The sequence below is a fragment of the Cebidichthys violaceus genome, unplaced genomic scaffold (assembly GCF_023349555.1).
Source record: "Cebidichthys violaceus isolate CVI_PGR_0920_01 unplaced genomic scaffold, fCebVio1.0.p SCAF_21, whole genome shotgun sequence".
NCBI lineage: Eukaryota > Metazoa > Chordata > Actinopteri > Perciformes > Stichaeidae > Cebidichthys > Cebidichthys violaceus.
The window spans coordinates 3,865,449-3,884,199 of NW_027176384.1; the positions used below are offsets into that span (position 1 = coordinate 3,865,449).

At 41.2% G+C, this 18,751-nt stretch overlaps 2 protein-coding genes across 2 annotated transcripts in view; one reads left to right on the forward strand and one right to left on the reverse strand.

Annotated features, from left to right (window-relative positions):
- rerg (RAS-like, estrogen-regulated, growth inhibitor) overlaps positions 1 to 1,148 on the reverse strand; it is a 33,877-nt gene extending 32,729 nt beyond the window's left edge. The window contains exon 1 of the mRNA XM_068716968.1: positions 859 to 1,148. The gene's annotated coding sequence lies outside the window, so the exon portion shown is untranslated. The remainder of the gene's footprint in view (positions 1 to 858) is intronic.
- A 2,137-nt stretch (positions 1,149 to 3,285) lies between these two features.
- On the forward strand, positions 3,286 to 17,689 carry LOC137877455 (plexin-C1-like). Its single transcript, XM_068717399.1, has 17 exons — positions 3,286 to 4,380; positions 5,260 to 5,382; positions 7,988 to 8,122; positions 8,279 to 8,379; positions 8,457 to 8,562; positions 8,650 to 8,815; positions 9,007 to 9,109; positions 10,050 to 10,125; positions 10,468 to 10,506; positions 10,586 to 10,719; positions 11,274 to 11,453; positions 15,702 to 15,810; positions 16,164 to 16,337; positions 16,408 to 16,581; positions 16,799 to 16,904; positions 17,035 to 17,136; positions 17,679 to 17,689. The coding sequence occupies exons 1-17, from the start codon at positions 3,364 to 3,366 to the stop codon at positions 17,687 to 17,689; spliced, it is 2,856 nt and encodes a 951-aa protein (XP_068573500.1). The 5' UTR covers positions 3,286 to 3,363.
- The last annotated feature ends 1,062 nt before the right edge of the window (positions 17,690 to 18,751 follow it).

The window sequence follows — 18,751 nt, forward strand, 5'->3', positions numbered from 1 at the left end:
AAGTATTCCAATCATTTACTGAAGTAGCTTTAGAAATACCACAGTGTAGAATATACTTTGATACAAGTTAAAGTCTAATTTAAAGTTTTACTTCAGTTAAATAACAGTATTTGTAACAAAGTGTCGTTTAAGGAGCCTGGTGGAGTTGACCAAGATGCACTTTATCTTCTTGTGTGCATGTCAGCTGAGTCGCTGTAACTTGTTGTTTCAGATGACGTTGGACTGCCCTCGTTCCCTCCATCGTCATTTTAGCTGGCACCCCCACCCACAACCTCCTCCAGCACCCCTGGGAGTCTCCAGCACCCCGGGTTGGCAAAGCACCCGTGTGGGATGTCGACTGACCCTAAATCCCATTGAGATGCGGGCTATTATGCAACACTCAGAGCTGCTGGTGAATACCAATTACGTCCTCGAAACTCAATAAGGCAAGGTGGAGGGAGACAAAACTGCACATTCATGGAGATTGAACTCGAGGTGCACTCTGACTGTACCACAGAAAACTGAATTTGTTCACTTTCACCAGCCCAAGTGACTGACTGACATGATTTGGCCAACTTTTAAGATGTTACAGAGATAGAAAACAAAGATCACTGAGAAACTGTTGATTGTAACATTTAAATATCAAGAAAGAAATGTTTATTCAAAGTCACATGAATACTAAAACATGTCCGCCAGTCAGATATAGAACTATAATTTTATGCCATGAGAGAAACGGTGCGTACATGACCTTCCTCAAAGGTCTCATTCGGTCAATAAAATACTAAACATCTGGCTTGACAAGAGGTTTGATCATTTCCACACAGTGCTGTGTCCAGAGGGGACGCACCTCACATGAAAACACCCGACAGGGAGACTCACCAGCGCCCGCTGAATGCAGAAGAATCTCCCGGGGATGAAACGCTGATGAGAAAGAGAGAGAAATGCCCCAAAAAAGTTGCCAGGTCCGCTGATTTTAAAAATGATGCGTCTGACCCTCCTGGACGCAGATGCAGATGCAGAGCACCGCTGGATTGAAGGAAGGGATCTCAACAGCTGGATGGACGGACGCCGTGCGGACAGACCGAGCAACCGCTCTGACTGAGATGAATGAATCCCTCACACGGAGGATCAGCGGAGATATACGGAGCGGAGCTGCTGGAGTTCCCGACGCTCTGCTGCCTCTGACCGTACTGCTGCCTGCATTCCGCCGCATCGACACACCGAGGGGGGACAGCGCCCTCTAGTGGCAGCAAACGATAGCGCAAACGGGCTTCTAAAGAGCAAATCCACCCATTTAAACGTCTCGTTGTACTTAATTGCAATTATGTAAGGTCTCTTTCTTTTAGACGAAAATGCCACATCACAATTTGTTTCAGTAAAGGTAAAAACTGTGTTTCATGAACTCTGAACTATCATGAAAGGAAGAGAAGTCCTGAATAGTTGTTTTTTGGGCATAGACATTTAGTCAGATATGACGCTCTTTCCTAAAGACTGATTTTATTTTATGCTTCCACTCCATCACAACAGTGAATTGGTAATTAGGTCAATTATCTTGTGAACTAATCAGATGTTTATGCTCTTATACATGTGATTTTTTGTCCTCATCTTTCCAGTGCAACCTGTGCACTTTTTCAGTTGATAAGGCAAACTGAACTTAATTACAAGATAACAATCCTTCACTTCACTTGACTTAGGCCTATTGCAACTTACAATTAGGAGCTATCTATGAACATTATTTTAATGTAACGCTTAAGATACCTTGGTTATGAGGTAGAAGATGGTAGAGTACAGACCTGTTTTAGAATAACTTTATATTATATTAGTCGTGAAGCAATATGCATGATTCAGGAGACGGAGGTTTAAGCTCACCAGGCGCAGCTGCTGCGACACGAACACATCTGTGGCAAACACTCGTCATTGAATTGCGCTCGTTACATAATTTAATTTCCTCATCGTAATTTCTGAGACACCAACGCGTGAAATTTAAGCTGAGTGGAAGTTGATACGAAGTTGACACTTGACTGCGGTGAGCTGCCCCCTCCAGTGGGTTTAACAAAGACTGCAGGGAGGTTTTCCTTCCCTCTGAACTGGTCCCGCTGGTATTGGTCTCCACAACTGTAGCTGACAATTCAATTAAAACTCTTTACTTGAATACTACTTGCTGTAAAACCTCCCTCATCTGGGTTTCTCCACGAGTGCCCTCACATTCCCTCCGAAACTATAGAATTCCGCGAGTCGCATGAGTGTCTCAGCACATGTCAACAGAGGCGCGGTGCGCTTTTACGCGCAACTCCAGTGACACAGTGGAGGTTAGCCGTGAACACCTTCACGGCTATATGAAGGTCATACTTTAACCACAGGAACTCACGAACTGGACTCAGTAGCTGACAACAGGAACCAGTTCAACCACAAGAGGGAAGCCTACAGCAGGCTTTCTGATATTATGTAAATTAAAAAATACTTATTTTAGGTTATTTAGTTAGTTAAAAAAAAAAGTGATCCTGTGTTTTATGTTTTATCATCAGTGTCAATGAGCTAATAAAGTAACATTGAAGTGCTAGAAGCTTAGCTTACATGCTAAGGCTAGTCTATATTGTGATTATGATGTGTTTACAATAAAAAGCGAATATATAGAATCCATACACCACACCTACACAAAAATATAATGTTAAGGTTTATGTGAGAAAGAAATAAAATACACACAAATCTATTGCTGAAGATATTTTATTAGGTCACATCTGTCTGGCATTGTCAATGTAGTAAAACTACATGATCTCAGAAAACAGTGTCATATCTATTTGCATTGACTTGTTGAGTTAGTGATATTCAACAACTGGAAGAAAAACCTTCCCAAAGCTGACACTAGATGTCACATTAGCTGTACTGTAGTTTGAACATGATTTGAAATGCGGGTTATCTGACCCTTAACCATAATGTAGCCTGTTGTGACTCTTTGCTAATCGATGAGCATCAAAGACGCAATGCAAATGAATCACGTGATCTTTAATGGACTTATTTTAGGGACTACATTGATATGATGATTGATATCGAGCGGGCCGATCAGAACTCTCTGCTGCCTTATTCAGAATGTGTTTATCATGTGAAGTGTTTTCATCAGACGCGTTCTCAGTTGGAGGCCATCACCGTCTGATCAGACTAACACAATATACACTTTGTTTTAAAACGTGGTAAAAAGGGACAAACGCAGATTAGCGTAAACAGTAAAATGATGTGTGTTAGTTTTCGGTTTTGCTGGACGCGCGCGCTCCCTCCCACTTTCAGCACTTCTCTTTTCAGCAGGACCACGCGCCACTCCAGTAACACTGTGGAGGAGAGCAGAGTGCCATGAAGACCGTCAGCGTGTGAGTGTTGTGCTGCCGGAAGATGCTGCTGCTGCCCGGTCTGTTGTTCATCCTCTGGGGAGAACCGACTCGGTGTCTGGAGGAGAACGGACGCTTCACTTTTGATGGAGACATCCGCCACTTCGCCGTGGCCGCCAACACGGTTTACGTAGCTACGGAAGAGAGGCTGTACCAGCTGAGCCACGACCTGACTCTGGTCCAGAGTCTGAGTCAGAGAGGGATCTTGACGGGGAGCGATCAGACCAACGAAGCGCACTTTTCCCGGGTTGCTGAGACGGACGAGCGGAAGACAACTTTCGGCGTCAACATATTGTTGCCGTTTGTTGAGAATGACACTCTGATCAGCTGCGGCGTGATCGAGTGCGGCTACTGCGAAGTGCTGGACCTGAAGAACATTTCTAATGTGCAATACAGGGAGCACATCCAGGTGGGGTCTCCGTGGACAAACAGCGCGTCCATCGGCTTCCTGGTGAACGTGGAACAGAGAAGTAACGAGACCTACATTTTGACTGCCAATCAGCAATATGAGCCGAAATATGAGCCCGCAAAGGGAAGCTGCTCCTTGGTACCAGATGCAGTGAACCTTCGTAATACGAAACACCATCAGAAAGGATCTATCTTTTCTTTGAGTGGTGCCCATGCTACCACTACAATCAAACGATGCAAAGGCAATGCTGAGTTTGTGGATGGATTTCAGATCAATTTAATTATTTATCTTTTCTCCAACCTGCCCTCAAGTGACAAGAACAACAAAGTCCGTCTCATTTGGCTCAAGGGTAAAACAAGCAAAAAGGAGACTCTCGAGTCTCTGCGGGGCGCGACCCTTCGTGTCTCTGATGGTGATAGAGGTGAAGGCAGCAAGCTCCTCGCCTCCGCGGTGATCCCGGGTGGGCCGCAGGTGCTATGGAGCGGCGTGTTCAGTATGGACGGAGGACGAACCAACACCAAGCTGGTACTGTTTGACATCAGTCTGTATCCCAGCGAAGACGCTGGTGATACAGACTTCAGCATTGTCTGCCCTCTTAACACAAAACTGACGGTGGGTGGTTTTATTATAGATAAACGTGTTGTAGTGATCGGGTGTTGTTTCCAAGAAAGTTACAAAACTAGAATCACAGGCTCATTTTACGCACTGACAAAGTCTTCCACTCTACGTGAAAACCAATGCTATGACTCAGTATGTCCATATCTATGGGTAACGATCATAAAGACATTATGTGCTGCTACTACAAATACTATGAATGTGTGTATATTTCATATTATAATCACAGTTTACAATGAGCAAACGTTCTAAGAAGCTATAAAATAATGCAAGGAAACTTATTTTAAAATAAATAATTTGAGACTTAATGACCTTACTAACTCACGTGATTTAAGTTTTTCCCCATAGATGTTTCCATGTAAATTACCACAGAAATAAGGTTAAAGTTATTTCAAAGTGCGATCTTGTCTGCTGGTGGAAGCATATTTGAGGAGGGAACTAGGTTTTGCTCACTGAATTGTCTTATTAAACAAGAAAAACTGTAATCCAAATATGAGAAGTTGGTTTATGAGGCTCTTATGGAGTTGATTGCTATAGAGATGGTGACAAAATAATTCAAATGTCACTTATTGTCACTGAACATTCATATCACCCACAAGGTGTAGGCTACAGTATAACTCACTGAATCCAGGGATGGTTTTATGCTAATGCTTATGCCAAAGCTTTCCTGTTGCGGCTCACATTCAAAGGCACAATGAAATGACAAACAAAAAAGATGAATGTACATGATTTATAATCACTTGATGACCCAGCAATGCACTTAATTGAGTTTTGAGTCGTCATTAGCTATTTTAACGGCCCTCGATACTACTTCAGGAATCCATAAATACCTGTTGGATCCTAATCTGATCATCAGTGTGTTTGTTTGTTTCTCAGCCAAAGACTCTGCACCCGAAGGCCGTGCTCTTCAAGCAGAAGTACATGACCTCTGTTCTGGCAGTGAGACAGAAGGCCTGGCTGGTGTTCTTCATCGGGACAGGAGATGGGCAGCTCATTAAGGTGTGTATAAGTACTTATTTAGAATTAGTACTTATGCATGCATGCATCAGATGCTCTCAAATTTGTTCTATTAGTTAACTACTATCTATACATTAATGTCACTGATGTTTATTTAATGATAAGAAAGAGGGCAATGCTCTATAGGAAAACAGACACTCTAATAAATGTTTCCATTACAACTTTCAATCGGAGCCATAATGTGATTGAAGTTGACAAATTCATATTTCAGTCTTCTTAGTTTTTGGTTAATTCTGACCAGCTTCCCGTCACCCCCGTCTTTGTCTCTTCTGTCACTCCTCCAACACATCATCCCCGTCTTCTTTCCATCTTCTTAAAACAACGAATGAAATTCTGCAGAGAGTCTTTACACACGCTCATTCACATGATTAAAGAATTAAACAGGAAGCACTCCACAGTAACCCTCTGCTAGACACAATAGGCTCTTTCATGCCGAGTTTACTTTCTCAAGTATTCATAAAACCCCTAAGTGCATTTCTCCCAGCTAGGCAGCTGAGGCCTAACAGAGAAGAATGACTTTATTATTGACTCGCTAGCAGAACGCATAGGGGAAGACACCTGACAGCTAGAGGGGGAACAAAGGCGATGCAGAAATTGTCGGTTGTTGCCTTTTTTTTGTTAAAGATGATGGTGTGATAATATGTGTGAGATATGGATCTATAAATAACTAGAACAAACCTTTTGGTTGTGAACATTTACCAGGGTGTGGGCAAATTTCAGACATACCGAATTCTGTTTGTTCAGCAATATTTGTTTCTATTAATTATTTAGATTTTCTTAAATTACACACACGTAAACTCTTTCAATGTAAAATTAACAAGAACAAGAGCTTCTTATAATCATCATCATCACGCTCAGTATATTGCTGTACAACACCAGCTGGTTCTTATCATAAAATCAAATCTAATGCAACACATCATGTGTTGGGAGAGTAGGTTCACTGTCAGGGTAGTATGGATGTGTAACCAAAACTCATGGGCAGAAAGCCACTTTTTAAGCCCAATAACATGACTACTTGTTTGTATGAGGTGTTTATCGATAGTCAGTTCATTACCTATAGATGACAGTAGGTACGGTCACAGTTTGGAGTAGCAGATAGTTGTACCAGCATGAAAGCAAATCAACGTACTGCTGTGGATAGAGGCAGCAGCAAAATGTATTTTATCCACCTCAAAGAAAGGCTCACCTTATCTTGTCGTAAGACAGATACACAGTATGTTTCCAACGGGTGAACAGAGGCCGTTATCTATGCTCTCGCCAAAGCAGACTCCATTGGGAAAAACAATCCTGGGATCTGCGAGGTAAAATTACAGGTTTTTTACAGGTAAACCAGCGAAAATATTGTAAATACAGTCTACACTTAAACTGAATTTTTTTTTAAAGATGGGTCTTTCTTTTTGGTAGCTTAATACGTTTTACCGCTTCCCCGGTCCACAGCAGTACATAGCTTTGCTCTTTACTGGTACTTCTACCTGCTTCTCCTGCATTGACCGTCATCTATACTGTAGGTAACACACCGACTATGTGCCTCATACAACCCCACTTTAAAACACCTGGACTATCCCTTTAAAGATTTGTCAGTCAGCAATTGCCAACAGGTGTGTAGTCAGTACAGGCAAACAGATCCAGGGGGAGTCAGAGAAAGGAGGGCAGGCACCGAGGCAAGTCAAACAAACGGGTAACTGGCAACAAACTCAAGCGGATTAAAAAAATAGCTGCACATCTACAGCAGCATGGTAAAGAAGACTGACTAAAAAAGCTGCCCTCCATATGTACCGGGAGTGATTGAGGAAATTAGGTCCAGCTGTCAGACAAGTGTGTGGCCAGGTGATTGCCAGAGGAGGGAAACTCCCTGAAGGGGTAAGTGAAGCCTGACAGAACCTGAAACACTCCAGCATATACACTGGTGAGTCTGAGGCTGAAGAGGGAGACGCCATGACATTTCTGCTTCAACATGAACGCTGGACTGCACAAAATATAGTTGAATCACATCCTGTGTGCTGGTAAATTGTTAAGTTGGTCAACACAGCGGACATGACATGATGTGAACATAATGTTCCCTATTAGGACTCAAAGACATCAATGGTTTAAGATTTTCCTCAACAACCTAAATGGTAGTGGTCATTAGGGGGTAGCTTGACATGGAAGAGAAACCGGAACCACAGACTCACCAGGAAATGCAACTCTTCCTCTGCAGAATCGCCACAGCCATCGATTGCAGCAGCAGATACTTTTTTTTTTTTTTGTAGTTAGTTAATTGTCATTCATGCTAATGTTTTTGGCAGATTGTATCTATAGTTGTGCTATTTGTAGATAATTAAATGAATTTCCTACTATGACAAGCCAAAAGGTCTGCTGTGAGAAAAGGCATATTGAGAGAGCCAAATAATCATTTTTGCTGGCTAAATAAGCCTTAAGTTGTTCAAAACAATTAGTTTCCTTTTATATTTTGACCAGCTGTGTGCCTGATGGCTAACTTCATGCGCAAAAAACAGTTTTTAAATTGTTCATTAAGCCATAACTGTTTGGTATTTACCAGCAGAGTAGCTCAGTCTGAAACTTAACAAAGCTACGTTGTCGTTGTCAGCTCGCTGTGGACAAGAACTACCACCCCACCTGTCCCAGGGTGCTCTACAGGGCCAACGACGACCGCCAAGTGTTTCCCAAAATGCTTCTGGATCAAGTGGATCTTAAACATGTGTACATGCCATTACAAAACCAGGTAGGTGCATTGCACATGCATCATGTGTAGGGCTGTGGTGAACACTGAGAGATTATGAATACTTGTGTATTTATTTTTATTACCACAATGTGATATACATGTGATATGTACGTATGCTGTATTTTAAAGTGTTGCTATGTTTGTGCTTTGTTCTAGATGAAGCGCGTACCCGTGTCTGATTGCAGCACATACACAAATGTGCAGGACTGTTGGTCTGCACAGGATCCATACTGCGTCTGGTGCGGCTCTAAAAGAAGGTCGGGGAAACGTCATCTGCAGTTGACACCTTTAAATAATCATAAACTCGGTTAAAACATTTTGTTTCTCTTCCTAGTTGCACATTTGAAGATGACTGTCAAGATTCAGACTGGATATCCATTCCTGAGGATTTTCAACCAAAAATGGTTTCCTACAGAGTAGCAAAGGACGGCTCTGGACAGGTACAGATCACATACAAGCTTTGAACTGTACTCAGTTGGGATTGTCACATGTTTCTCCTTTAAACACTCGTATCCTCCTTTTCTCAGATCACACTAAACATCCAGACACACCTCACTGTGGGCCAGGAGGCTCGGTCTAACTTCGCCTGTCAATTCTCCGCAAGTTCCAGTGATTTTTGTTGCACAAAAAGCCCTCCTCCACAGTTCCCACAATGCACCTGCATCCTTTTAAAAAGCACACTTCCTGCTGAAGGTCAGTGAGTTATGGGTATAATATCAATCCAGTGAATTAAATACCTGGTGATCAATGACTTTCACATTGTCACAAGAGTCTTTGTTAATGAAAAAGTTAACATGTTATAAATTGTTACATCACATAAAACATGTGTTCCTGAATATTATGACCAAGACTCTGACATTCACTCTACTATTTTCACCGAACAGGCCTGCCTGTCACATTGAAGTTTAGACTTGGGGAGACACAGTTGAGGGAAGAACTTAAGCTGTCCAACTGCTCTGAGATCAGTGGACCGCCAACTTCTGTCCTGTAAGTACATAGTCAGTCAGATGCATCACTGATGAAATGATCAGTTCTCAGGTCTAGAAAATATAAATTAACCTTGTCTCTTCACAACTGTTGGATGAAAGCCATTGTTCCTGCAAAGCCTCATACTTTCATTCTCTCCAAGGTTTATTGAGTACCATTGTGGATCAGTACAAATAAACATTTTAGCTGTTAACCTCAGGCATCCAGCTGACATGAGACACACACATGCAAACAACTTGAAGCTTCGCACGCACACACATATTACGCCACATATGATAATGACCAAAAAGACTGTATCTGAAAGTTACAAAACAAAAAGCCCAATACATGAAAAAGATGTAACAAAGTAATAGAAAAAGTACTACAGACAAAAAAATACATAAATTAAAAAAGGATAGAAAAAGGCCCCAAACTTTATAAAATGTATTCACTGACTTTTAAATGGAGTAACTGAGTCATTTCCAAGTTTCAAACAGAACATTAAGTCCCCAATCCAGTTGGAATGAGAGGTAGGGGCAGCATATCTCCAATCAAATAGCTTGTAGAGTCATTAATGTATTGTTGTCGGGGAAGGGAGTGTATTTTGTTAAGGCAAATGCCATCTAAAAAATTGTAATCAGTCTCTTTCCTATATTTGACATTGGTGAGCAGCTAATGTTTGAGATGAAAAGCCATAGTAAGCCTCATTGTGCTACTAACAAGAGATGAAACAAGCTGCTCTGATGAAAAAAAATCAAGCGGCATAAACACACTGCAAGGCAAAAGTATTTCACCCCCCCCCCCCTGCATCGTACTGCTGAGCCTCATACTTTAAATATGGCTGTCAGTAGTTATGTTTTATCATCAGGAAACATGATGCAGCATTACTATAATGTGGTCTTTGTGTCGATATGATTCATGTTTTATCAACAACAGGTGATAACATTTGTTTTCTCTTCAGGTGTCAGCAGTGTATCGAGGCTGGATGTGACTGGAACAGAAGCGGCTGTTCCTGGGCAAATGGAACAGTGGAGGATGTAATTATGCATGTTTTTATATATTTATCTTTACCTATATTATATTGACCTATATACAGTAGTAAGTGCTACAGTTGTACACCAATGCATCAACACCGCATTCATTTTGAGCCGTTTGTCAGCTTGAACACTATGACTTTATATAATTATATTATATTCTAGTTAAGAGGAATTATTTGAACTGTCTTTCAAAAAATATTTAACAAGAATGTTAAATTCATGTTGGCTACATTTAGCAATTACCAGATAAGTTAACAGGAAATTAGTTTGAAATGAGTTCAGTACCTTTACTGTGCATGTCATGTGAACCTGCTTAATTTCTTCCCTCACTTTCTCCTGCAGGACGTTTGCCAATTGATGGAGTCAGGGATGAACTTTTTTGTAAGTCTGAACCTCAATTCTCACACACATTCTTCCTCTGATCCTCTGATGCTCACCTCAGTGTGTGTTTTACTGTCAGAAACCGGAGATCTCCTCCATCACTCCCAGCGTTGTGTCTTTCTACGGCAGAAACCATGCAGTGTTGTCTGGTTACAACCTCAGTGACGTGACCAGAGTGAGGATCCAGGCGAAGGTGGACTGCACTCCACACGAGTGAGTCAGTATATGAGCGGCTAAAATTACGCTTACACTAGAAATTACAATATGAAGATAGCAGTTATTACCTCACAGGTAAATTCCACCCATTAGCCAAGTTGACGGTTAATTCAATACTTATTAGTGACTGTCTAATCAAAACTATATGTGCACTGCTCTTTCCTAAAGTCTAACTGGACTTTTTTATGTATAATAAACCGTTTCGTTGTCAATGGTGCTGCTGCTGCTGCGTCGGATGCCCAGTTTTTAGATTTAGGAAAGCTTAAAAATCAAAATGGGGTGCCATTTCCCTTTTTACGTAAAAACCTGTGCACTTTGTGCTCGTCAGCGCTGTTGCTCAAACATTTTAGTATCCGAGCATCAACTTGAAACTAAAGCTGAGTGTGCTTCTGCTTTAGGGATTGACGATTTTAAGCTATTTCAGGATTGTGTTTTTATCTTTCTGTTATAGAGAGATGGTTACTTATGTTCTGGCACATTTTGCTGCTCTTCGTTTGGCTGTATATAAGTATTCTGCATAATATGGTTAATAACTGGTTTTCCTCTCTCAGGTCTCCTGTATGGAACCACACTGGTGTGAAACTAACGTTCCACATTCCCAGTGCCAATACTAAAGGCACGGTCAACGCATGTGTTCTCCTCCCAGACGGTAGTTGCCATGGCAATGCTGAAATCACCTACCAGTCATCCCCGTCCTGCACCAACATTGTCCCGAGCAGCAGCTGGATCAGGTATGACTGGATTTATTGGAATGTGTGTGTGTGTGTGTGTGTGTGTGTGCGTGCGTGTGCGTGTGCGTGCGTGCGCGCGCGCGCGCGCGCGTGCGTGCGTGCGTGCGTGCAAAATTCCGGGAATATTCAAAGTTGGAAACTTTCCATGGGAATAAACTGGAAATTTTGGGGTAATCAATAGCCCTGCTGTAGTGTGCATATGATGGAAGAATGCACTGCAAAAAAAAAATTGGTTTACAATTGCTAGCTACATCCTTTGCAAAGAAACACAGCATGTGCTGCATTCCATACATCTTTAAAATATAGTTTTGAATTACGTTTTTATTGCTCAGCCTTTCATTTGCAGTAATTACTTTTATTTATGATAAGTTGCCCAACTCGTGCTTTTTGATGGACCCCAACAGCTGCGAATAATCAAGGTGATGGTGTACTTTTGTGTGGACATACAGTTGTGGTCAAAAGTTTACATACACTTGTAAAGAACATAATGTCATGGCTCTCTTGAGTTTCCCCGTTATTTCTACAACTCTGATTTTTCTCTGATAGAGTGATTGGAACAGATACTTCTTTGTCACAAAAAACATTCATGAAGTTTAGTTCTGTCATGACTTTATTATGGGTTAACAGAAAAAGTGATCAAATCTGCTGGGTCAAAAATATACATACAGCAGTGCTAATATTTGGTTACATGTCCCTTGGCCATTTTCACTTCAATTAGGCGCTTTTGGTAGCCATCCACAAGCTTCTGGCAAGCTTCTCGTTGAATCTTTGACCACTCCTCTTGACAGAATTGGTGCAGTTCAGTTAAATTTGATGGCTTTCTGACATGGACTTGTTTCTTCAGCATTGTCCACATGTTCTCAATGGGATTTAAGTCAGGACTTTGGGAAGGCCATTCTAAAACCCTAATTCTAGCCTGATTTAGCCATTCCATTACCACTTTTGATGTGTGTTTCGAGTCATTGTCCTGTTGGAACACCCAACTGCGCCCAAGACCCAACCTTCGGGCTGATGATTTTAGGTTATCTTGAAGAATTTGAAGGTAATCCTCCTTCTTCATTATCCCATTTACTCTCTGTAAAGCACCAGTTCCATTGGCAGCAAAACAGCCCCACAGCATAATACTACCACCACCGTGCTTGACGGTAGGCATGGTGTTCTTGGGGTTAAAGGCCTCACCTTTTCTCCTCCAAACATATTGCTGGGCATTGTGGCCAAACAGCTCGATTTTTGTTTCGTCTGACCACAGAACTTTCCTCCAGAAGGTCTTATCTTTGTCCATGTGATCAGCAGCAAACTTCAGTCGAGCCTTAAGGTGCCACTTTTGGAGCAAGGGCTTCCTTCTTGCACGGCAGCCTCTCAGTCCATGGAGATGCAAAACACGCTTGACTGTGGACACTGACACCTGTGTTCCAGCAGCTTCTAATTCTTGGCAGATCTGCTTTTTGGTGGTTCTCGGTTGACTCTTCACCCTCCTGACCAATTTTCTCTCAGCAGCAGGTGATAGCTTGCGTTTTCTTCCTGATCGTGGCAGTGACAAAACAGTGCCATGCACTTTATACTTACAAACAATTGTTTGCACTGTTGCTCTTGGGACCTGCAGCTGCTTTGAAATGGCTCCAAGTGACTTTCCTGACTTGTTCAAGTCAATGATTTGCTTTTTCAGATCCATGCTGAGCTCCTTTGACTTTCCCATTGTAGCGTTTGTGGGCGTTTGTATCCAATGAGCCCTATTTAAATGGCCTCAGAGAAGTCACCAGCTGTAGTCACTCATAATCACTCACAAGAAGTTAAGAGGCCATGCTATGAAGCTTATTTCATTGACACAACTTTCTAAGTCACCAAAATTGCTAATTCATGTTGCTGTATGTATATTTTTGACCCAGCAGATTTTGTCACTTTTTCTGTTAACCCATAATAAAGTCATGAAAGAACCAAACTTCATGAATGTTTTTTGTGACAAAGAAGTATCTGTTCCAATCACTCTATCAGAGAAAAATCAGAGTTGTAGAAATAACTGGAAACTCAAGAGAGCCATGACATTATGTTCTTTACAAGTGTATGTAAACTTTTGACCACAACTGTACATACATCCTACCCTCACTGCTGTAAAAAGTTAGCCTACTGTATACAAATAAACTTGGTATTAAAATGAACATGGCTTCAGTTTACCAAGTAATTAATATGCTAGGTAGTGACAAAGACGTTACAGCAACTAAAAATATTTAGTTGTTGCAAATAATTTGCCATTGTTGAGCGTCTGAGCCTGCGATATAGTGGCTGGCTAAGGAATAAGGCTCTGCCTCACCTGCCTCCCCTGACCGCACGTCCCTGATTCTAACCCAGATGAAAAGCCTAGTAAGGATCAACAAATTGAGAGACTTGTCATTAAATTGTTAGCATATATCAGACATGTATAAATATTCCGACTCTCGGTACAATCATATCATAATTGGCCCGCCACACCACAGAGCTCCGGGACAAAACGTGGCGATGTGAGCTGACCTTTTTGTGCGACATAACGAAGCATCTCACTGCGCTAAACCTCCAGCTTCAGGGACGGGGACGTGTGATCATAGACATGTATGATCATCACAGACATGTATGATCATCACAGACATGTATGATCATCACAGACATGTATGATCACATACATGTATGATCATCACAGACATGTATGATCACAGACATGTGTGATGCAGTGAGAGCTTTCCAAGCCAAGCTGCGCCTGTGGGAGTCTAAGATATGCAGCAAGGAAACATTGGGTCGCTTTCTGTGTTGCCAAACCGTGTCTCCACCGCTCGCGACTGCGCATTTTGCTGATAAACTGGACGCACTTGGCACAGAGTTCACCCAGCGATTTGCCGACTTTGCAGTTCATACATTTTAATTTGAACTGCTCAGCAATCTGTTTGCAGTTGACGTGGAAAGAGCACCTGTGCACATCCAAATGGAGCTGATAGACCTCCAGTGTAATGACACACTCAAGGCAAAGTATGACTCTGTGTAGCTCTGCACAGTTTCCAAGCTTCATCCCCGAAACCTTGCCTCAACTCTACCTACATGCTGCTCAAATGCTCTGCATGTTTGGAAGCACATACCTGTGTGAGCAGCTTTTCTCTGTGATGAAGATGAACAAAAACCCACACAGGAGCCGTCTCACTGATGCACACCTTCACTCCATCTTGAGGGTTTCCACAGCACAGAACTTAACCCCAGATATTAATGAACTGGCAGCCAAGAGAAGATGCCAGACATCTGGCTCTGGTAGTATGCATAAAAGAATGTAGCCTACCAAAACATGTATTCTTCTTGCACTTTGTCCAATATCCCTTCTATCCTGTTTATTAAATGTTGACCCCATTTGGCCCTCAACATAGTCACAATTTTTTATTTTGGCCCTCTCTGTGATTGAGTTTGACATCCCTGGCATGTATGCTGTATTATACTAAAAGGTGTCATTTTGTAACTTTTTTTGGTTGTTGTGTGCAACACAATTTTTTTAATGTAAAAAATGTGCCGCGGCTCAGAAAAGGTTGAAAAACACTGGTCTACACCATGGTTATTATAACTACTTTGACTACTTAATTTTATACTTTGGCAATTATAAATGCTCTAGACAGCACTGTCAACAAATCTATATCAAAAAGGGCAGTGAAAACTTTAGTTTGCTATTTTGGGATCTGCCTCCAGAGTTTTGTCACTAACTTCAATACATTTTGCTGAGACTTATTCTAGAAAACATGGTTAGTAAGTGAGCAGCAGTTAACAGTTGCGAGTCATCTCATGGGGAAAAAATGCCACTTCCCGAAAGCTTGTCTTTCACCATTACACCTCTTCCCTTTTTTAGTTGCAGCAGCTGAAAGTGCCACTTCTGTCTTTTTACCCTGTTGCTTGTTCAGGTTCAAAAACAGTTGATGTGCATATGTACCAAACATACACATACAAAAATCTAATAATCCCAGAACCATAAGCATTATGGCATTATTATTATTATTATCACCTTATAGAAGAACAGAGTTATCATTTCACCACTATATGAAAGTGGTAGCCACAGATGTCTTTTTACCATCATTTCAGGCTATTGTGGTAAGAAAACGCCTTCTCTGGTTTAGAGCGCTGCAGAAATTAGAAAACTAATGAGTTGGCATTGGCCTGTCAACTATTATTGGCCTACAAAGATGCGTCATCTCTGGAGCACAATCGAACGTCGTCTTCTCTGATTGGCTGCTGCTCTATTTCTGATAGTGGGAAGAGGAAGATCACACTCACGGGATCCCACCTGGACTTTGTGGAAGGGGTCATGCACAACCACATCCTGCAGGACGTCAGACCTCCCCAAAACAGAAACCATCAGGTAGCCCTGTAGACTGTCCCATTGTATTGTCTCACATTAAATATTTCATGTTGCATAATAATCCTGCTGCATTACAGTACATTGTCACATTATATCACAGCAGGCCCAATTATAGTGTATTAGACGCCATTTTACGTTATCATATGTAACATTTTGCATTATGTCATATGTCACGTCATGCTAAGATGTGTCCTTTTGTTATGCTGCAGCATGTCATGTCACATCAACCATCGTCACATTGTTTCATTGTATTGTGCTGTATAATTGTCATGTTACATTGCTTTACCGGGTTACCATTACCATGCCATCTACAGATTGTTATATTATACTCAGTGTTTTTTTATTCTCTGCAGAGTCTCACCTATGACACACCTGCAGCTGACAAAAAGGTTTCGAGCAGCACTTTGTTTCTGAAAGTAGCGAATGAAACCTTGGCCTGCTCCTTAACGATAAACTACTATCCAGACCCCGAGTTCACTAGCTTCACATCCACCAGGGTGGGGGACGGTGTTCGCATCACCTTACAGGTAATGCATATTTTTAACACACATGCACAAATGGATACATAAAAGTTAAAAATTGTCTCGGTTATTTCAGAAAAAGGCAGACAAACTGGAGATGACCCCAGCAGAGTTGTCAGTGTGGGGTGTTAAGGAAGGAAACCAATACCCCTGCATCATGGAAACCAAAGAAACCAGACATGAGACAGACTTTTTCATGTGTGAGATTCAAAGCTCAAAGACACCCAACACTGAATTCCAGCAGTTAATGGTAAATCGTTCAGCCACACAACAGTCAAGACAATTCTATAGAGAAGTAAAATGTTAATTTTATTGTGATAATAGTTACAACAGTACAATGTGCTACCAAATACACCCAATGTCTTTGGAAGTGTATCGGTTTCCGTGCAATAGTTACTTAAACAAAGTAGTAAACATGCATTTGTGCTCTGTAAGATTCCTTTCAAATATAGTGTGCTTTTTTACAGATCAAGTATGGTGACGAGACGGTTACACTGAACTTCAGATCTCCGTTGCATCTGTACCCGCTTCTTTCCCTTTTTTCCCTTCTGCTGATACCCTGCATTATTGTTGGTAATAAACACAAAGAATGGTTGAATGACCCATTTTGGTCTACTACCAGCCTCAAAAGCACATACAGGTCAAGACTAATTTGTTATTCAATGAGATAAATTATCTTTGTCTGCTTGGTTTTGTCTTTCAGCGGTGCTGATCATCTACCGAAGCCAACAGAAGAAGCTCACGGCTAAGATGAACAGGCATTTGGGAGACCTGGAGCTCGACATCAGGAATGACATTAGACAAGGTCAGTATTTTGAAGCCACCACTGTAGCGTAATCTACTTCTCTGCTAAACATCCGTATACTCCGCAAACCAAAAAGGGCTGCTTCAACCAGAAGGAATGATGATTTGCATGAGCGTTAAGGTTGTAGTTGTACATGTAGCCATATTGGGCGACCACAAAGCTGCCACGCTCTCTTTTTATTTTTACAAAAACATGTTATAGAATATTCCTGTTTATCCATTCATGTAAATACCTAAGGTATTGGGTGGTATCTGAACTAAAACTCAGGTATTGTATCACCACTATTAAAACATTTCTATACACTACTATAATCGAGGGCATGCAAATCCCCTTCAAAGAGTAGTGAACATAGAACATGCAATGGTTTTTAGCCACCCTCTGGATGACAATGTTAGTCAGCCCACGGCTTCGGTCCAGACTAAAATATCTCAACAGTTACTAGATTAGACTATCAGATTTTTGATGCATTTTGTACAGACATTCATGGTCCCAAGAGGATGAATCTTACTGATTGGTGATCCTCTGACTTTCCCTCTACACAGCCATGACTTAGAATATTTTTATTTTTAGTGAAATGTCTTAACAACTATTGGATGTATTGCCATGAAATATGGTACAGACGGTCATTATTTTTGTATCAGTCAATACATAGTTTTTTTTAGGAAATTGTTGCATACTATACCCTTTAAAGTTGTACAAAGCCTTTGTGTTTCCAAAGGGAGCTGTGTGTGATCTGATAAATTGCCTCAAGTGATGTCTTGTTCTGCCAATATTTATGTTGATTTTTTTTAAAACTCCATAGTAGTGCATTGCTAAATTTGTGGAGTTCTCTAACTTTAATCTAGCACCATCAACAGATCCCAATTTGAATTTGTCCAATACTTTGCTTTATGACCAAATGCCTGCAAAACTAACAACATTCCCATCAGCTTCAGCTGTATTTTGTTTTTATTGCTAATTAGTGAATGTTGGCATACTATAACATCAAACTATGATGATGAACATGGTAAACATTATACCTGCTAAACATTAGCATGTTAGCCTGTACCACTATGCCTGACTGCAGCTTCACAGAGCTGGCATCATGGCAATTACAGTATAGTTATTACAGTGCATCCGGAAAGTATTCACAGCGCTTCACTTTTTCCACATTTTGTTTTGTTACAGCCTTATTCCAAAATAGATTAAATTCATTTTTTTCCTCAAAATTCTACACACAATACCCCATAATGATAACATGAAAAAAGTATGTTTGAAATTTTTTCTAATCTATTAAAAATAAAAACGAAGAAAATCACATAAGTATTCACAGCCTTTGCTCAGTACTTTGCACTGTATATGTGATTGTACATGACAAATGGCTCAACCTTATCATGCACTGGCCCTGAGTTGTTCCACTTCATGGTACTATCTACAGATAATTTGGCCTCAACACACACACACACACACACACACACACACACACACACACTCTCACTCTCACACACACACACACACACACACACACACACACACACACACACACACACACACACACACACACACACGAACACATACACAGAGTTCCTTTTTATGAAGTGAAATGCCCTAAACTGGTTCCTTTTTCTGTTGCTAT